Source organism: Rhamphochromis longiceps, linkage group LG6, assembly GCF_057381845.1.
Source record: "Rhamphochromis longiceps isolate RC_006_pf linkage group LG6, R_longiceps_female_GT1.1, whole genome shotgun sequence".
Taxonomy (NCBI): Eukaryota; Metazoa; Chordata; class Actinopteri; order Cichliformes; family Cichlidae; genus Rhamphochromis; species Rhamphochromis longiceps.
Window position 1 is genome coordinate 28,244,966 of NC_140562.1, and position 18,389 is coordinate 28,263,354.

Below are 18,389 nucleotides of genomic sequence, written 5' to 3' on the forward strand. Positions count from 1 at the left end.
TGTCCTGCAGGTTGTAAATGTGACCTTGATCCAAAACAGTTTATTTAAATGGCTAAATTTGCCCCTTAACATGTCCTGAAGAGGCCTGGTAATGAACTAATCATTTGATTCAGTTGTGTTGACCCAGGGTGATATCTAACACGTGCAGGTCACCTTGAGGCCTGGAGTTCCCGTCCCCTGTCGTAGGGTTTTGTATCGAAAAAGATTAAAGTGTGTCGTACAGTTTTCTCTGTGCCCTTTTATATCACATATTACTCGATATGTTTGAGTAACAAATTGAATTATGTACTCCCCCCCCCTTTCAATGGGAGAACTAACAAGACCAGACAAAAATGCATTTATTCCTTTATTTACTAAAATATAAACTGCACATAAATCAGATGACAGGAAGCAGGGGAACGTGAACCACAAAAGAGAAAGGATAAATAAGGACAGTTCAGACAAAATAAAGCTCGTTATTGTTTGAAATGCAAAGATGTAAACAAAGAAGAACACATGAGATAAAGAGAAAACTCTTATTAACCGATACCTCCTTAGGTTATGTTACAAGGTTTTTAGATGACATAATGTGTGATGAAATTTCAGTGCAATGATTAGCTGATGAGCTGTTTGCTCCTCTTCTCTTTCTGTGATGGCTTTTCTTGGATTTTCTTGGGGTCGCTCTGGCTGAGCGCGGTCCGCGTCACTGTGGACATGCCGTCGACAAACTTCGTCTTGAATAGGACGTTGGCGTTTGTGAACATGCCGTCCTTTAGTGACACGACCACAAACTGCAAAGACAATAAAAATTACAAGGTTTGGAAAAACTTTACCCATTAACTTGGTTTAAAAGAGGAATAATGGTTTACGGTATTTCACGACAGGAAGTGTATTCTGCGAAATAAAGTGAAAACCTTCATGCTTTAACTTACCTGAGAGTGTCTAAAATGCGTCCGCAGCATCTGCCCAATATTTTGTGTGTGAGACAGATCCAGAGCAGCGTCCACTTCATCTAAGATGTAGATGGGAGCGGGTTTGAACAGCAGCATGGCCAGGATGAGAGACAGGGCCACCAGTGATCTGAAAACAGACACAACTTATTTACAGTATTGTTTAGGTGCAATCGAAGTGACACTAAAAGGCCATACTGAATGAGGTTACTCACCTTTGCCCACCACTGAGCTCTGTGAGGTTCTCCTTCCAGGTGTTACCCAAGGCCACTTTGAACTCGAGGCCCTCCAGGACACCGCAGCCCTGCGGAGGAGCCAGCTTTGCTGTGGCTCCTGGCAACAGGGTGGAGAAGATGGAGCCAAAGTCCTTGTTTACCTACAGTGAGAGATAATGGGCAATAAATTAATTATTCTAAAGTTAAACAAAAAAGGAACAACCAAAAGCCAGTATCTGAAATGCCACAACTACAGGATACTAAGAAACAAACAAAGAAAACTACAACAAGACAGGAAGGAGGCAATGATATATGTGTCGTATGGAGGCAGAAAAAGAAACTATGTGACTCCTGTAAAACAGGCAGCCAACCTGCTTTCTTCTTAATGGCCACTAGGGGGCAAAACCTACAGAAGCCTGATGTGATTCTTGGCTCAGTCACCCGTTTTGGATCAGACTGAATAAAATGTTAGGATGACTAAATATACAAAAATGACCTGAGTGTAAGAAAGGAGGATTACCTAACATATGTACAGTTTCACTGTCTGACCTCATTTTAAAGATGGGGTGGTGACACTCTTCATACAGCCTATGATCCTAACACCTTTTTATATTCATAGTGACTGAAACCTGTTAGAGAAAGACGCAGAAGTGGCTGCTGCACAAAATAAGTCCTGTTCACTGACATTACTGATTTATAACATCCACAGATATTAGATTTATTGAAAATCCTGCAATGGTAAGTTTAAAACAAAGCAAGGTGACAATAAGTATAAGTAAAGGAGAAAGAATAAATAAAGGTGCTGAGAAGTATACCTTCTGCCACGCCACGTTAAGAGCCTCGTTTTTCTTTTGGTCCAGCTCCTCAATGGTCTGCAAAATCTTTGCCTTGTCGTTCTCCACAATCCTCTTCTTCTTCATCAGATCATTGTACTGCAGAAGGGAATGATGTTACATGGAGGAACAGACAGTAGCTGAGGCCTTTGAGTTACAAATATACTTTTTCGTCCCTCCTCACCCTTTCCTCTGCCTCGTTCAGCATATTCATAGCCCTCTTGTTAACGTTCCTCTCTAGCTTGCTGGTGGTCTCCTCCAGCTTCTTGAGCCGCTGGCCTGCTTCACGCGGGTTGTTGGTCTTGAAATCATAAGAAGTGTTCGGCTGACCGAAAAAGTGGCGCTCTGAATTGATCCAGTCGTGCTCCTCCAGCATCCGAGTCACCTGAGAGATGGAAACGTGTTTATGATGCTCAAGTCATACGAGAAAAGATGAAACTCACTCCAATCTTCTGGATCAAGACAACATTAAGTGTTACTGCAGTGGGAGGACTGTGGGCTAATGAGAGTTTGCGTGTACCTTGTCAGCAGCATCCTGGCTGTCTTTGCGGTGTTTGCTGATGTTATGTTCCAGCTCCTTGATCTTCAGCTGGACCTCATTGTTTTGTTCTCTGAGCTTATTGGCCTCAGTGGACTTTGTCTGGAGGGTTGAGATGGACAAACAATTCAGTTAATCAGTCATATCTGAAAGTTCTAACCAGTTGTGAAGCTCTCAGTGCTGAGGAGTGTGAAATGTTTTAAAATGTTTGAGTCAGAAACTGAAACTGTTGCAGTTACAACAACAATCCTCCTGTGGAAGGCTTGTAACATTATTTAATTAATAAATATATATAGATGTATAGATAGATATACCTTGAGCGCTTTGTCTTGTGACACAATCACTTCCTTCTGTTTGGCCAGCTCCTCCTGGGCTTTACGCACTGCCTCCTACATTACAACAGAAAAAATAAATTAGGAAAGCATTTGGATACTTAAATTTATAAACATCACATTTGATGGTGTTTTTTGTTTTGTTTTTTTTACATAGAAAGATGGCACATGCTCAGCCCAATAATCCACAAGAGAAAAACTATATAATTCATAATGAGGACCAAAACAACTACGTGGAAACCCTGTAACAGCCTAATTAAAGTTGTCAGACTTTTACTTAAAAGATCTGAGTTAATAATCGACTGGGATTCGTAAGAGCTTAACAAAAGAAGGAGAGTCCAGTCGCCCTCTTTTTCAACCTCTTAAGACTGTCATGACCTGGATGACTGAGAACCCACACAGACAAATTGATTGTGATAAATCATAACACTTTAAGTTCACGTGAACGAGTTCCACCCCTGGAGTGGAGCAGTAATAAACTCATCTAAGTCTATTTGCCAAAAGACTTCTGGGAGCTACTTTGCATGTTCAAAATGGCCCAAATACCTTGTTTTGGGATACAGTGCAAGCCATGCTGTCAATCTGCTCCTGGATGGCCTTCATCGCCTCGTCTACAGCCTGAATCTGCTGCTCGTAGCCAGCCTGCTCCCTCTGCAGCTCCTCCAGCTCCAGGGCCACAGCATCAGCCTCCTGCAAACATGAGCAAAGAAAGAGTTAAATAAATAATAAATAAAACACAAAACAGACAGACACACACTGGCTGACTAAAATTCTGGCTAAAATTAAAAATATATTATTGTATATTGTAGCAATTATTCAAAGCAGTCAAAAGTTCATTTAACCTGCTGCTTCTGCTTCAGCTTCTTGTTGAAGGCATCGGCTTTGGCCTTGGCTGTATTGAGTTTCTGCTGGGCAGCTTTCAGCTCCTTCTCCCTCTCAGCTTCAGCATTCTTCATCTTGTTCTCCAGCACCTTGTATTTCTCTTCAGCCCGCTTTTGCACCTCCTTAGTAACACGCAACGTCTCCTCACTCTCCTCTGGATTAACAAACAGCACATTTGATCAAGTTAGAAAACACAAAGTGCAGACTGGATGGTTTTTTGTTGCCCCACGTATTTTGATTTCTCTGACCAATTGCTTTGCGCAGCCTCTCCAGCTCCTCTTGCTGCTGGTGGAAGGAGCTCTGCTGCACCTTGGCCTGCAGAATCTGTTCTTCCTCCACCTTCAGTTCATACTGCTGCTTCAGCTGACGATACCTGCAAGAGAGAGAGAGAAGTGTGGTGAAAAGAACAAGGAAATGTACCAGGGTAGGTGAGAAAACATGCTGGCAGCTACATCACAGTGTGTTTCTGTTGTGTTTTTTTCCCACTGCTTTTAAATACTAAACGGCGTTGTGGTGCATTAAGTCTTAAAAACAAGGTTTTTAAGAGTTTTGCTGTAAACAGTTAAAACATGGGCATATTTTGTGTGTTTGCATGTACATACTTCTCAGCGGTTCCCTTCAGGCTGGCCAGTTGCCGTTCAGTATCCTGAAGTTGGGCCTCCTTTTCATTCAGGTTGTCCTGAACCTCCTTCACCTCCTTCAGGCTGGACAGAACTGATGCAGACTGGGAGCGAGCACCTGAGAGGAGGAAAAAAAGCCAGTTTACTTTTTGAGTGCTTGAGTGAGTTCAAATAAAACCATCGCTGCAGGTAAAATGTTCAAAGTCATCATAAAACAGTGGCAACAAAATCCAATAAATAACACATGACAGAGCACACACATCCTCCTTGCTCTCACCTCCACTCAGGGTTCCCTGTGGGTCAAAGATGTCTCCACCGAGTGTGACTGTCTTGGTCATCACCTGCTTATCGAAAGCCACTTTTTTGGCATTGTCCAGAGTGTCGCACACCAGTGTGGCGCCAAACACATACTCCATGGCTTTACGTAGGTCAGACTCATAACCGACTAAGGACAGAGCTGTGTGAACATTGTCCACTCCAACCTGGATGAAGATAAGACAGAAAGAATGCAATAAGAGTCAATGGTAAGTTTCAGTAAACGGGGGGGAAAAAAAAAATTAAGTGCACTTTTACAACTTCTCCAAACATTTTCAAACCCAAACACTCAGAAGATTCTCTCACCAGGTTCTTGGCAGCGTTGATCACTCTGTCATTAAGTGTCTTTGCAGAGATCTTGTTCAGGGGAATGATGGTGTACCTTCGCTGCAGCTCTCCCTTCTCTAGCAACTTTTTGCCTGTCACCTACAAAAAAAACAAAAATCAATAACTTCAGTTATGCCATCCCACTGATCTGTGAATGAAAATAAATAAATAAACAACACACAGACTGGTCACACACACCTACCTCTGTGTCAACAACAATGTTATAAAGCCGTCCTCCTGCCACGACCTCCAGCGCTGTTGAATAGGAGATGTCGCTGACTGTGATCAGGTTAGCTAGAAGCCCCTTCACTTTGCTGCGGTCCCACCCTCGCTCAGGGTCCCTAAAGAGGGACATTAAAAACAACATTAACCTCCTAGGACCTGGCGTCCACATATGTGGACATCACATTTTGGGTTGTCTAGAGCAAAATACTAAATTTTGCTCTAAAGGGCCTGATATCCACTTACAAGGACATTATACTGCCACAGTTCTATCAAAATTTAAAACGAATGTCCTCAGATGTGGCTCTCATTGTTCTTAGAAACAAAAATCAGGTAAAAAAATAAATAAAAAATCATCAGGTATTTCTTTGTTTTTACATTCATTGGGTCCCAATATGCCCAAATATCAATGAGAAATTAAAAATGCATGCCATGGAAGAGTTCAGGTCTTAGGAGGTTAGCACACCTGAGTTCATTAAGTAGTGTTCACTCCCTCTAAAAACACATAAACCCTGTTTTTCAAGGAATGATTTAATCTCTAATGATTTTTTTTAAATCCCGTTTTCGAGCATTGATTTTTTCATATTTTGTTTGGCCAAAGTCTTTAAGATAAGTATACTGAAGAAATTTGATGAAGTTATCAATTAACAGAGTTGGAATAATTGGAAATTATAATTATCGAAGATATTCTGAGGTAGCTAAGAGATTATTGAAATACATATTTCTTATGTTTTTTTATTTTTAAATTTTCCACACAGTGTCTCTTTCCTGCCTTTCAAAAGAGAGGATGTGATTCATTTGTTCGTTTATTCTTATAAATTAAATTTTGGGCTTTATTGGGGATTTATCCCAACATCATAACTGCAAACCGCTTTCAAACCCTACGACCCAGAAATGTAACTACATGTTGTGTTGACACACTCCAGAACTATTATCATTGGACTGTTCAGCACTGTGGGGGGACACACACACACACACACACACACACACACACACACACACACACACACACACACACACACACACACACACACACACACACACACACACACACACACAGTGGGGACCCAGGAGGGAAAAGAAATGTCCTAGCATTTTATTAGCTTGTGTCCTCTGGCACCACATAAAAACCCATATATATCTGCCATCATATCAATATATTAACAAATGGCTAAGACTCCCCTTCACAGGTACAATACAACAAAGCTAAAAGGTGAGGGAACTGTCAGCCAAGTGTGCAAAGGAATACAAGTTTATAAAAATAAATAAATAAATAAATTTACACACCTCTACATTTTTAACATGAAAGTTTCTCAGTGCTCCTTTTTAATTTTTTTTAATACTTCCCTAATTAGAAAATCATTAAATGTCTTTATAACATTAGATGTGGTATAATTTGATGAGATCTGAGTTCTTACTTGTAATCAAAGCGCAGGTTGGGGAAACGTGACATAAGACGCTCATGCGTCTCTTTAAGTTTAGTTATCTCTCTGGACAGCTGCCTTCTTTTTTCCAGCAGACTTTCTTCCTTCCCATCTGCAGAAGGACATAAAAAACCCTCCAGTTAGTACACAGGTTTATACAGAAAAGGCACCTCATACGTGAGTGCATGTGACTCCTGTTTAAACAAATACATAAATAATCATGAATTAGTACCTTCGTAGTTGAGCTTGGCTAGCTCAGCCTCTAGTTTCTCCCTGCTGTTTTTGACAGCTTTCAGAGTGTCCTGGTCTTTTTTGTAGCCACTGTCCATCTTTTTCACCTCTGCTTGTTTGGTCTTCAGCTCAGCCTGGGCATGCTTAAGCGTCATTTGGGCCTGAGCATAAATAAGGAAGAAAAAAAATAGATGGTTGGAAATTCAGGATAAAATAAGAACCCAGGGAATAAGGTCAGTGAAAAAAACGTTTTCCAGTCACAGAAGCATAATCAGCCTTCTGCAAAAATATTTATTCTAAAAGCAAGACTCACCTGCTTGGCCTCTGTATCTGCTTTGCTTATGTCATTCTTGCAGGCCATCATCTGGCCTGCGAGTGTGGCTTCCTCTCCATCCTCGTTGGTAGAAAGACCTGCAGACACAGCTTTGAAATGCTGCTCAGCTGCCTCGAGGGCAGCGCTGTCATTCTTTCCCTCCTCCTGCAGAGCCTGAAGCTGCTTGGTCAACACAGAAACCTCCTTTTCCTTCACCACAAGCATTTTCTTGTCCTGCAGATCAAGGAAAACAACAGTTTGAATAAATGATTCAGATGTACACATTGCCCTTGTTTGCAAGTCATAGAATAGCAAGATTTTTATTAATCCATTACCTCTTCCATGTTCTTTACAAGCTCCTTCCTCTTCTTGGTTTCATCTTTGAGATTTGATTTTTTTAAGTCAAGTGCACTCTGAGCTTTGGCGTCCACACGCTGAACATCAGCTAGAGCCTCCTCAAGAGACTTTAATACTCCATTTACTTCCTACAGACGAGCAGATTGATACGGATTACTTTGCTGCAGTTTGATTAAAACATACAGAGGATGGACCTATAGCATACAAATTATTTTAAAGACTTCAACAAAGGTACTGAAAAAATCTGCCCACTATTACAGAAAAAGAAAATCAAATTGTGAAAAATCGCTCCCTTTCTTCCCCAGTGTAAAGTACCTGGTCTTTTTTCTTTTGCAGCTCCTGAATCTGGGCTGTGAGCTCCTGGACTTTGCTCTCGTTCTCTGCCATGCTGGCTTGCATCTTGGCGATGTTGTCCTGCATCACTTTTAGATTCTCTGCTGACTTCAGCTTGGTCTCCTCTGCACACACAAACAGCCAGGCCACATACAGCCGCGACAAGTGCTGGATCTCACGCATCAGCTTCTGGTATTCCAGATATGATGATCGTTCCTGTGGACAGAGGAAGGTTCAGAAATGGATATTACAACAGTAAAAACAAAAAGAACACAGGCTTCACGGGTTGAACCTGTGGAGAGAGATAGTCGGTTCAAATCTTAATGCCAAACTACCTCCTGCAGTTTCTGCATGGTTGGAGTGATTTCCTCATCCAAAATCTGAAAGAGCAAACACAACAAATGGTTTGCTTCAGCAGCAGTTTGCTGACGAACAAGTATAGATAGTGATACAGTCAGAGTGAATTAACATACAGTCTGAATCTCCTTCAGCTTGGCCTCTTTCTTCTCAATGGTCTTCTGAGCACTAATCTTTTTACATTCATACATCCTGGTACCTGCTGCTTCCTCGATCATGGCAAGGATCTGAAAGAAGAGAAGTATTCAATATTATAAGTCCTAAGAAGGGAGGGAAATAAGTGTCCTCCTAATGGGCAAAGTGTTTGTCTTACCTCTGGTGGTTTCATATTCAGAACTTTGGTGATCCTCCCCTAATGTATTAAAACAAAAGGAAAATCTTTGAATGGGGTGACAGATCATATCCATTTACAACCACAACTACACCGCTGAAACAAGACTGACCTGCATGATGAGGAAATGTGGGTTGTTGACATTAAGACCAACAGAGCAGAATAAGTCCTGCACGCGAGTGTTGTTGGCATTGACTCCATTGATGAGATACTTGTTCCTGCCACCAATTACCACCTAAAAAAAAAAGTATATGCGTGTTAATACAAGGACTGCATAATAATCCTAAAGTCAGAGAGTTTCCTCCTTTATTTCTTTCCCCACCTGTCTCGTAACAGTGATCTCATCATGTGTTTCGAACCCCAGAGGACTCTGGCTTTTGTTGGAGTTGTCAAAGGTAATGGACACAGTGGCCTTTGTGATGCCACCCTGTCCGTTCTTGTACACCAAGTCCTGGAGGTTGGAGGCTCGCACCTGTCAGGTGAGATGAAACAAAAAAGGATGCAAATTTTGAATGAGAAACAACTACACATGCTTCTTACTTAGTTAACCTCAGTTCAGGGTCACTGCACTTTCGTATTATTCAACAGTTGTTCTTCATATTTTGTTTCTCACTTTTGTGGCAGTTCAGTTTGACCTGAGTCAGTTTTCAGAAAGGATATGTTTATTTTATTATTTTTTGTCACTTGCTATGAGAGAACAATATTGTTATAAACAAATCGTGACGGCTATTTACTTCCAGTCATGAAGCGACCGCAGTCTCAAAGTGTCGATGCCTTCTTATGCTTACTCTATTGACAGCTTCTACGAAACTACAACTAGATGTATTTCTTGTATTCATACTTCATTTTATTTTTAAATTTGTTTCGCAAAATACAGTAGTTTTCAGCACTATAACAATTTGTGACTTTCGCTTGTTACTGAGAGGAATACAACCACTGCCATTATCAAACTCAACAAAAACTCTTAAGTAATCAAATATAAACAACTGGAACACTGGATTTGATAGCTTTTAAGCTAGCTTACGGACAACAGCACACTTACATGGGTGAGATTTGAAATACCCAAAAGGAAACATATCGAGTCCAAAATATTGGACTTGCCGCTGCCGTTCAATCCTGTGATGGCGTTGAAGAGTGGGTCAAAGCCGTTGATCTCCGTCCTTTGCGCGTAGGACTTGAATCCTTCGATAATAATAGACTTGATGTACATCTTTCGGGTTTCCTCTCTCAGCTGATTCCGGAGGCAAGATTTGTTACAGCCAGGTGACAAACCACCACCTTAAACAGAAAGCACCAAATATTAGCCCCGTGTTTACAACCGACAACTGGGAAACAGCTTCTCTCTTCTAACTTGAATTTTGGCGGCAGGCGTGCAGACCCTGAGCCGCGAGTGCGTGCGTCCGTTGTGTGCCGGAAACAAAACAAAGAAACCTAACTACATTAAAAATATGCAGACACACAACAAGTATATTATAATGATCCAATTTTAAAATAAATAAACGTCAATGTAAAATCAAAGAAACAACGATTCTTAAATATTTATTGCGATATATATTTATTTTCGTCAGGCAACTTCCAAGGCAACTAAAACTCTTAGACGCACGCGCTCGCGCGCGCGTGTGTTTGTTGGCGCCACCTGTAGATATGAAGTACAAGTGCATTTAGTAAAATCGTCCCGAGTCAACCTGGCCGGTCGAGAAAATACTGCATTATACTAAAAATAGTTTTAATTAATAAAGATAATTTAATTATGCTAGATATTAAATAATAATAATAGATACTTTATTGATCCCCATGGGGAAATTACTTGTTTTTCTCTGCATTTGACCCATTCACTCAGTGAAGCAGTGGGCAGCCCACTAAGCAGGCGCCCGGGGAGCAGTGTGTAGGGACGGTACCTTGCTCAGGGGTACCTCAGGGTAGCCGTTAGGTGGATTTGAACCGCCGACCTTCCGATCATGGGGCGACCACTTTACCTACTGAGCTATCCCTGCCCATGTTTCTTTATATAAAATCTGAAATATTAAATGAAATTGAAAAACCTGTCACTTAGAAGCGCTATGAGGTATGACTGTTAAATAACGAAAAGTAGCTCCTCTTGCTAAAAGCATTGACTAGAAGTTATAGCCTTGAATTCAAATACTAATTACACCCACGGTTATTTAACCTATGTAACCTATTGTGCAAAAGTCTTGACCCACCCCTAATTTCTTTATCTTTTGCTTCCAAGCTGCCGGAACTTCTTGTAATTGTAATAAAATGCCAAAGATAACACAGTTGAACAGGCATGAAGTAATATTTTCTGATTCACCTATTAACTGAAACCTTTGCAGGTCTTGGCGTGTGTGTGTGTGTGTGTGTGTGTGTGTGTGTGCCAGATATCTGGCTGAGCCCTCATCAGAAATGGTCTCAGTGGAGGGGTGAATTTCAAGAAGCAATTCTTAAGGAAGGAAAACGGAGAAAACGCTGAGGTATGCTAAATTACATAAGAACTGGACTGAAAATCAGTGGTAAGAGGTCTTATGAAGTGATGAAACCAATTTTTTTTAAATAAATCATTGTTAATATGTAGAGAAGAAGTCAGGAAAAAGGTGCAACAGCATGTACAGCCATCTGTAAAACATTATAGAGACTCTGTCATGGTTTGGGACTACAATTCAGCCACTGGTGTTGTGATCATGTCAAAATTAATGGACTTATTAACACAGAAAAGTGCCATAAGAGTTTGATCCACCACGCAGGCATCTTGAAAACATCTGATTTGTAGGGGCTTCAGCATGACAGTCATTTCAAACACACTGCCAATGCACTAAAAGCATATCTGGATAGAAAAACATACAGTGGAACACTATCAGCTATGGCGCGACCTCCCTGGAGTCTGCCCCTCAACATTATTGAAGCAGTGTGGAATCATCTTGACAGAGAATGGAAGAAAAGGCCTTTCCTTCCATTTCCTTTTCTTCCGGCTGCCAACATACAAAGAAGAGTTTTGGATGTCCTTCAAGAAGCCCAGAGAGCTATTCCTAAAGACTACTTACAGGAATTACAAGTTTTCCAAAGATAATTCAGGCTATGTTAAAGAGAAAAGCTGGTCATACAGAATACTAACTTAGTATTTAGTATTAACTAACTTAACTCAGGCTTACTGGAATTGTACAAACTCGTTTTTTTTCACTGTTTATTGTATTTCTGTGCGTGTTTGCAGATGTTTAAAAATTTGTTGCATCTATTTTCCCAGCAAAATGTAAAGAAATGAGAGGTGGCTCAAGAATTTTGCACAGCAGTTCATGTACACCAATGTTGCTTGAAAGCCTCTCATCATTGGAGTAATACATCTATTGAGGAAATACCTAATCATTTATTTATCTAGAAATGGCATAGAGTATACTGGAATCAGAATCAGACACTGAAATATCCACCAAATACATTTTAAGGTTCATTAAACTAAATGAGATTTTTGCAGCGCAGCTCCCTGTGACATGTGCTGTTAACAGTACTGTGCACTGCATAAAGAGGACAGAATACATGATTCGTACCCTGTGTTTAAGAAGATAAAGGGAGAAAAAAGCGCAAGGAATTTGCAGTTGCTTTATTTCTTTTGTGCTACATTTATTTTGAAATTCAGCACATGGAATATAATATAATAACTTCCAGGGTTATATAATTAAAAGTTAACAAAATTAGATGATAAATATGGCACATAGCTAGCATTTGCCATGAAGATACATTTAGCAGAGCATTAATGCAAAACATATTTCATTGTAAATATGAGTTCTTCAAAGCCCAGCTAACTGAAGCTACGAGCCTACATTTGCTTCACACTAACTGATATAAGCAATATACACGTACAGTATTTGCTACAACTTCGTAATATAAACACCCACCTTAACTGGCACTCTCACAACAACTGCGTACTTTTATTATCCATCCAGAGGCACATGACACATGGAGAGACAAACCAAATTGATTGCATAGAAGCATATCTGTGACAGAACAGCGCAGTCCCCTTTGTTTGAGTAGAAGGAGGTGGGCTTGATGTAAGGCCAGTCAAAGTTCCTCAGGTTCAGTGACCTTTGACAGTACCGGTCACTGAGGGCAACCAGGGCACGCACCATAGCATATTTGGCTGAGCAGCTGATGGCCGTCACTGTACGCACCTCGTCGAAGTGCAGCAGGAAACAAGGGTCATCCTGAAACCAAAGAAAATTATATTTATGGAGCACCTTTAAGAATCACTGCATTTTTTTTATTGTGTTTGTTCTGTAGAAAGCTTACATTATTATAGGGCAACTAAAGCCAAATGACCATAGACCATTCATCTTTACCTTGTCCCTTGTTAGCCCACAAACATTATGTGTTTAAGCAACTGTAGAAATTTTCCAAACGATTAATTAAAATGTGAAAAATAGATAAATAACAATGTCAAATTTATTGCTGATGAGTCACGGGAGGGTGCCAGAGCAGGAGTAAAGATTTTAATAACATAACTCATCTAGAATTTAATAGCTAAGGAGCTTGGAATTATCTTAAATTCATTTATGATTTTATCTTAATGTATTTACACCCCTGTGTGTATATGGGATACATACAGTGCTTAACAAATTTATTAGACCACTTGTCATAAAAACAAGAAAGCACCAGTATTTTAGAAATCTGTCAAAAACGTGTTTAAAACTAAAAGTTATATTATTATTTATTAAGCAAACACAAAATTTGTTTTCACATTTTTATATTTGAAAAATGCCGGTACACTGGACTTCTGCATAACATTCAATCACTAAACCTTTTCTGTTTAGGAATGCAATCACTGTAATTTGCCATCTTAATAAAATAAAATAAAAAATTAGTGTGCTTTAATATAAATCACGGATGAAAATAATAATAACAACAGCAATTTTAGCATTAAAAATATCATTTTCATTAAGGAGCTTGGTACTTACTGGTAGATTAAACATTCCAGAAACATAAAAAATGACATGGATAATTACAAATATTGTTAATTTAGTGCAGCTGTGGCATAAACAGAACATTATGGTGGTGGTCAAAGTGCAGTGACTTGGTGCACCAGTTTGGTTGGTGAAAACTGTGTTTAAATGCACTTTATAAATACATTTTAATTACTTAGTTAATAGGTACTGATAAAGCAAAATGTCCACAGAATTATTATTATGCGGTCTATGTGGTCATCAAGAATGCCATCCACATACAGTTACCCAAAAGACAGTTTGTCTCTATTTTAGCCAGTTAAGAACAATGGAAGTTACAGAAGAATTTGGCTAATTACCACGTCAGGATTTCTTCCATCAATCAGGGTAAGGTCTTTCAGGGACCAGATCTCTGCCCTCCGGTAGCACTCTTGTATGCAGGAGCGTTTGGTGAAGGATCTCTTGGATGTAGACTTTAGGGGCACAGACATCTGACAGTGCACTATACATAGCTGGACTTCTTTGTTTTTTGCAACTGCGGAAAAATGGAAAAACATCACAAACAGGTGCACTGCAGCACCGGGCTTTTCATCAGCAAGCCAGCCTTATAGATTTAACACACCCTGTGTGGTGCAGGTATACACAGCTTTTAAGGAAGTAAGTTATTAAACACATTAAAAATGTACATTTTAAGGAGGAAGATATTTACTCCTGTGTAAAAATCAAACGCACATTTCTGAGTCAACAATCAAGCTGTTTACCTGAGGCACAGAAAAAATGTCTTCCGTGCGATGGCTCTTCAATTTCAATGAACTCCACCAGTCTCTCTTTTGCAGGTCGAAACAAAACTCTCTGCATCTCCTCCCTCAGAAGAGACGACATCACTGGAGAGAGGGGGAGAAGAATCGGAGCGTCCCAAAAAACAGCAACGGCAAGAAGGGGGACCAAAGAGAGCGAGAGAAACTCAAAAGAAAGGAATGAGATATCCCCCCCAAAAATACTGTGACACTGGAGAACCCTGGAATCCAGCAGTGGCGGGAGGGGAGGGAAGTGGTGATGCTCCCCGTGCCCAGACCTTCTGAAAGCATGCAGGGTTTGTGGGTTGGTTCTGTGTGAAATAAGCTCTTACTCTACCCACAAATGCACGCACACACACACCGTCCACTCTGGATCGGCATGGTCTGATGATGTATGTTAATCTTTGATTGAAGTGCTGCATTCATACCAACTTGCCCAGGAGGGAGTGAGTAGAAAGGGGGCAATAAAAGGCCAAGCTCTTCATCATTTGCGTTTTTATTGCTTCAATTAAGATCCATTATGTTATGACGGTTTCCTGCAAATATGGATTTCACTCTTGCATTTGTAGCTGACAAAAATATCTTAGATACTGTTTGTATATCATGGTTGGATAAGCATTTGAAATGTATATTTAGCATTAATTATATATGATCAGTAACTAGGGGGGTGTGGGGGGGGGGGCAGCTCTTCTCATATAAGATCAATGTTTTTTTGTGCATGTTCCCTGGCAGATGGAATATTAACTAACTGCGGTTCCATGTGGTTGCATGGCTCCATTGCAGCGCACATGTAACAGACGGTCTCACTTTTTTTTTTTTTGTGGTCTTTTGGCCTCTTCTCCACTCACTCACATATAGACACTGATACATATTGTGGCAAACAGCCCAGTGTTTGTCCGTGATTAAACGGTTGTTGTGTGGGAAACGGATGTCCCACAGCACTCTGCATGGTTTCCATTACCGTGTAGTAATTCAATCTCTGACAATATGTACAAGTACAGTGAAGCACTTAAATGGGGAGATGAGGGGTGGGGAGGTGGGGGTGATTTTTATAAGCATATAAAGGAAGCTGCTCTAGTGATCATGGCTCCACAAGGTAATTTACTAGACATGCCAGGCTGTGGAGGACATCATTTTGCACCTATGAACGAATCCCAGCTGTTGACAGATTTGTCAAAACGTTGTGGGAGGACTTCTCTACAGGCCAAAACCACCCCAGAATGAACCAGACCGGAGCTCTGATCCAATTTGTTAGCACTAAAAAGTGTGGCTCCATTGGATTTGTCACATTTATGAAAACAAAAATGGGTCGCTCCTCTGCTAAGTGCTTTATTGTTGTTGTTGTTGATGGTTTTTGTGGGTGTTCGCTTGAAAGGCTTTTTGCCTCTGAGATGGAAAAATGAGCGGAGAGGCAGGAAGTATAGGGAGGAAAGCAAATACATACAAGTGTTGAATCTTATGAATAACACATGAGGTTTTTTTGTACTTACTTATCATTGATTTATCCCAGTATATATGACACATACATTGAAAAGATTCATATTTGCACATTTGCTGGGGTAATCCAAGGTTTAGAGTTTTGTTTTTTTTTTTGGGGGGGGGGGGGGGGGGGGGGGGTGCAGCATGTGCTGGAATACACAAGTGCACGTAAGAAATGGAAATCATTGGGATAAAACAGCTATATTACTGTTAGAAGGTAACATGGGGGGAGTTTGGAAATGCAGGTATGCTTAATTGAACAAGACAAAGAGATAATGAATAGAATGGAACATATAGCAACAAGGATGAGGAAATCAACTATGTGATGCTGGAATCCTAAATAATGAAGGCTTGGGGGAAATGAAAAGAAGAAGGAATCAGCTGAAGACGCAAGGAATGAGATGCAATAAAGTTACTGAGGAACCCACAAGGTGATTGACACGAAGGGTGCAGAACAAGTGTTAAAGTGGAACGCTGGAGAAAGCAGGAAGCAAGAAGGAAGACAAAAGCAAGAAAGAAAGAAGGAACAGAACACGTTGAGTAAAGGAAACCCAGAATGTGAACGCGACAAGAAGAGATCAATTACAGAATGACTGAATCGTGCATAATATGCAGGGGTGCTGTGTGAGGGAAAAAGCAGAAAGGAGAGAAAATAATAGATAGGAAAATGTGGATAATCCTTTAAAAAGCAGATAAGGACTAATCTCAACGTACAGTGAGGAAAGTGAAAGTGATGACAGAGAGGAAAGTGGAGGAGAAGTTGGAGTTCAGAAGAAGGAGCTTGACAGCGGGAATAAGAAGCTGAGAGACTGAGAAAAATGAGCCCAGGCAGGAGGAATGAATTAATGAGATATAAGAGAGCTCAAGAAATAGTCCAATATACATACCACATTCTATGAATTATAATCATAATAACAACAAGAGCACTCAGAGAATGCAACACCCCCGGAATAGCAAGGGCTATACTAAAACTCTTTTATGATGTCTTTCGTTTTATGATGTTTTGATTACAGTACGATGACAACGGCTGATTATGGCTTCATTGTGACGCCCCAGGGCGTCGCATTGATCAAATAAAAAGTGTGTTGCACAGCTCTCCCCATGCCCTTTCATATGACACATTACTCAATATGGATTCTTCAAATTTGTTTTACAAGGTCAACTTTGACCTAAAATGCTAATGAAGGTCAACCCAAGTACTCATGTCTCCGAAAGGCTTCATATATTATTGTGAGGTTTGACCCATAAAAATGTTATTCCTTATTTCCTCCTTTGCTCTGATCTTTACAGAATTTTCAAAAAAATGATATCAGCTTGAGCTGTTACTGGTATCTACCACTACGCAAAATTTGAAAAAATGATATCTTGCAAACTGTGGATGCTACGCTGCAAACATACAATTACATACTCCCTGCCTTCGAGGGGAGAATAAGTATTATTATTTCAACAGTTGTAACATAAAAAATTCTTAAATTTGGGATTAATAAAGCATTTATTTTGCATAAATAGAAGGTAACTCAGTTTAGCTCATTATTTTTTGTCATTTGGCTTTTTCATCAGTTCGGTTTAACGTCACCATTGTCAAATATAAAATTCCATCCATCCATCATCATCATCTTTTGCTTATCCAAGTTGCGGGGGAGAGATATAATCTCTCCAGCGTGTCCTGGGTCTCCCCCGGGGCGTCCTCATGGTGGCACATGCCCGGAACACCTCACCAAGGAAGCGCCCAGGAAGCATCCTTATCAGATGCCCGAACTACGTCAACTGGCTCCTTTCAATGTGGAGGAGCAGCAGCTCTACTCTGAGCCCCTCCTGGATGGGCTGAATTGCTTGACCTATCTCTGAGAAAGAGGCCAACCACCCTTCGGAGGAAGCGCATTTCTGCCGCTTGTATCCGTGATCTCATTCTTTCAGTCAGTACCCACAGCTCGTGACCATGGGCGAAGGTAGGGACGTAGATCGACCGCTAAATTGAGAGCTTTGCTTTTACACTCAGCTCCCTCTTCACCACAATGGACTGGTACAGCCGCAGCATCAATCCGTCTGGCGATCTCCCACTCCCTTCTTCTTTCACTTGTGAACAAGATCCCGAGATACTTAAACTCCTCCACTTGGGGCAGGAGCTCATCCCTGACCTGGGGTGGGCACTCCAGCCTTTTCCAGCTCAGGACCATGGCCTCAGATTGATTGATTTTATGATTGTTTGCGCTGTGAAAACCATTAATGGATGATTGTTTTTATGTTATGTCTTATCATAGCATGTCGTTTTCACCCGGAGGCATTAGTGAGGAATGAGTAATGGACACAGTTACGCTGAATGAAGTCAGCGTGATTAAGAGACCATCAAACTGGTGCATTGCTCATATGGAAGAAAAGGGCAGGTGGACTAGCAGAGACTTGCAGGAAGGGAACATGATAATTGTTTAATTTAGAGGTACTTTTGGTTGTAAAATTATTAAAGTTATAAAAAAAAATGTTCCTCTGTTTTTTTCATGTCTCACAATTGAAATCTTTACTCCTGTCATAGAGTTGCTCATAGAAAGGTTTTCACAGGTTTATTTCATAATTTCTTTTTGGTTTTCTTTTTTAGTTTAAAGAAAATATTGCATGTATGTAAATTATGGGT

At 40.5% G+C, this 18,389-nt stretch overlaps 2 protein-coding genes across 2 annotated transcripts; both read right to left on the reverse strand.

Moving 5' to 3' along the window:
• Positions 1-551: 551 nt before the first annotated feature.
• smc2 (structural maintenance of chromosomes 2) lies at positions 552-9,935 on the reverse strand. The gene is made up of 25 exons (XM_085410034.1): positions 9,602-9,935; positions 8,882-9,031; positions 8,672-8,794; positions 8,542-8,580; positions 8,345-8,455; positions 8,207-8,251; positions 7,854-8,087; positions 7,517-7,666; positions 7,182-7,415; positions 6,870-7,029; positions 6,632-6,749; positions 5,194-5,332; positions 4,971-5,090; positions 4,627-4,831; positions 4,332-4,467; positions 3,978-4,102; positions 3,690-3,883; positions 3,394-3,537; positions 2,830-2,904; positions 2,498-2,617; positions 2,162-2,362; positions 1,960-2,076; positions 1,145-1,305; positions 912-1,059; positions 552-770 (listed from the first exon to the last, which is right to left on the reverse strand). The coding sequence occupies exons 1-25, from the start codon at positions 9,767-9,769 to the stop codon at positions 594-596; spliced, it is 3,594 nt and encodes a 1,197-aa protein (XP_085266160.1). The 5' UTR covers positions 9,770-9,935; the 3' UTR covers positions 552-593.
• Positions 9,936-12,144: 2,209 nt separating this feature from the next.
• Positions 12,145-14,387, reverse strand: exoc1l (exocyst complex component 1 like). The gene is made up of 3 exons (XM_085410044.1): positions 14,246-14,387; positions 13,844-14,019; positions 12,145-12,749 (listed from the first exon to the last, which is right to left on the reverse strand). The coding sequence occupies exons 1-3, from the start codon at positions 14,364-14,366 to the stop codon at positions 12,480-12,482; spliced, it is 567 nt and encodes a 188-aa protein (XP_085266170.1). The 5' UTR covers positions 14,367-14,387; the 3' UTR covers positions 12,145-12,479.
• Between the last annotated feature and the right edge of the window lie 4,002 nt (positions 14,388-18,389).

Coding starts and splice junctions, on each gene's coding strand:
- smc2 (XM_085410034.1), bottom strand. CDS start 9,769: ATGTACATCAAGTCTATTATTATCGAAGGATTCAAGTCCTACGCGCAA. Junction 1,306..1,959: donor TTAACGTGGCGTGGCAGAAG/GTATACTTCTCA, acceptor CTCTCACTGTAG/GTAAACAAGGACTTTGGCTC. Junction 1,060..1,144: donor GAGCTCAGTGGTGGGCAAAG/GTGAGTAACCTC, acceptor GTCTGTTTTCAG/ATCACTGGTGGCCCTGTCTC.
- exoc1l (XM_085410044.1), bottom strand. CDS start 14,366: ATGTCGTCTCTTCTGAGGGAGGAGATGCAGAGAGTTTTGTTTCGACCT. Junction 14,020..14,245: donor ACATTTTTTCTGTGCCTCAG/GTAAACAGCTTG, acceptor ATTTTTCCGCAG/TTGCAAAAAACAAAGAAGTC. Junction 12,750..13,843: donor ATGGAAGAAATCCTGACGTG/GTAATTAGCCAA, acceptor CTTTGGTTTCAG/GATGACCCTTGTTTCCTGCT.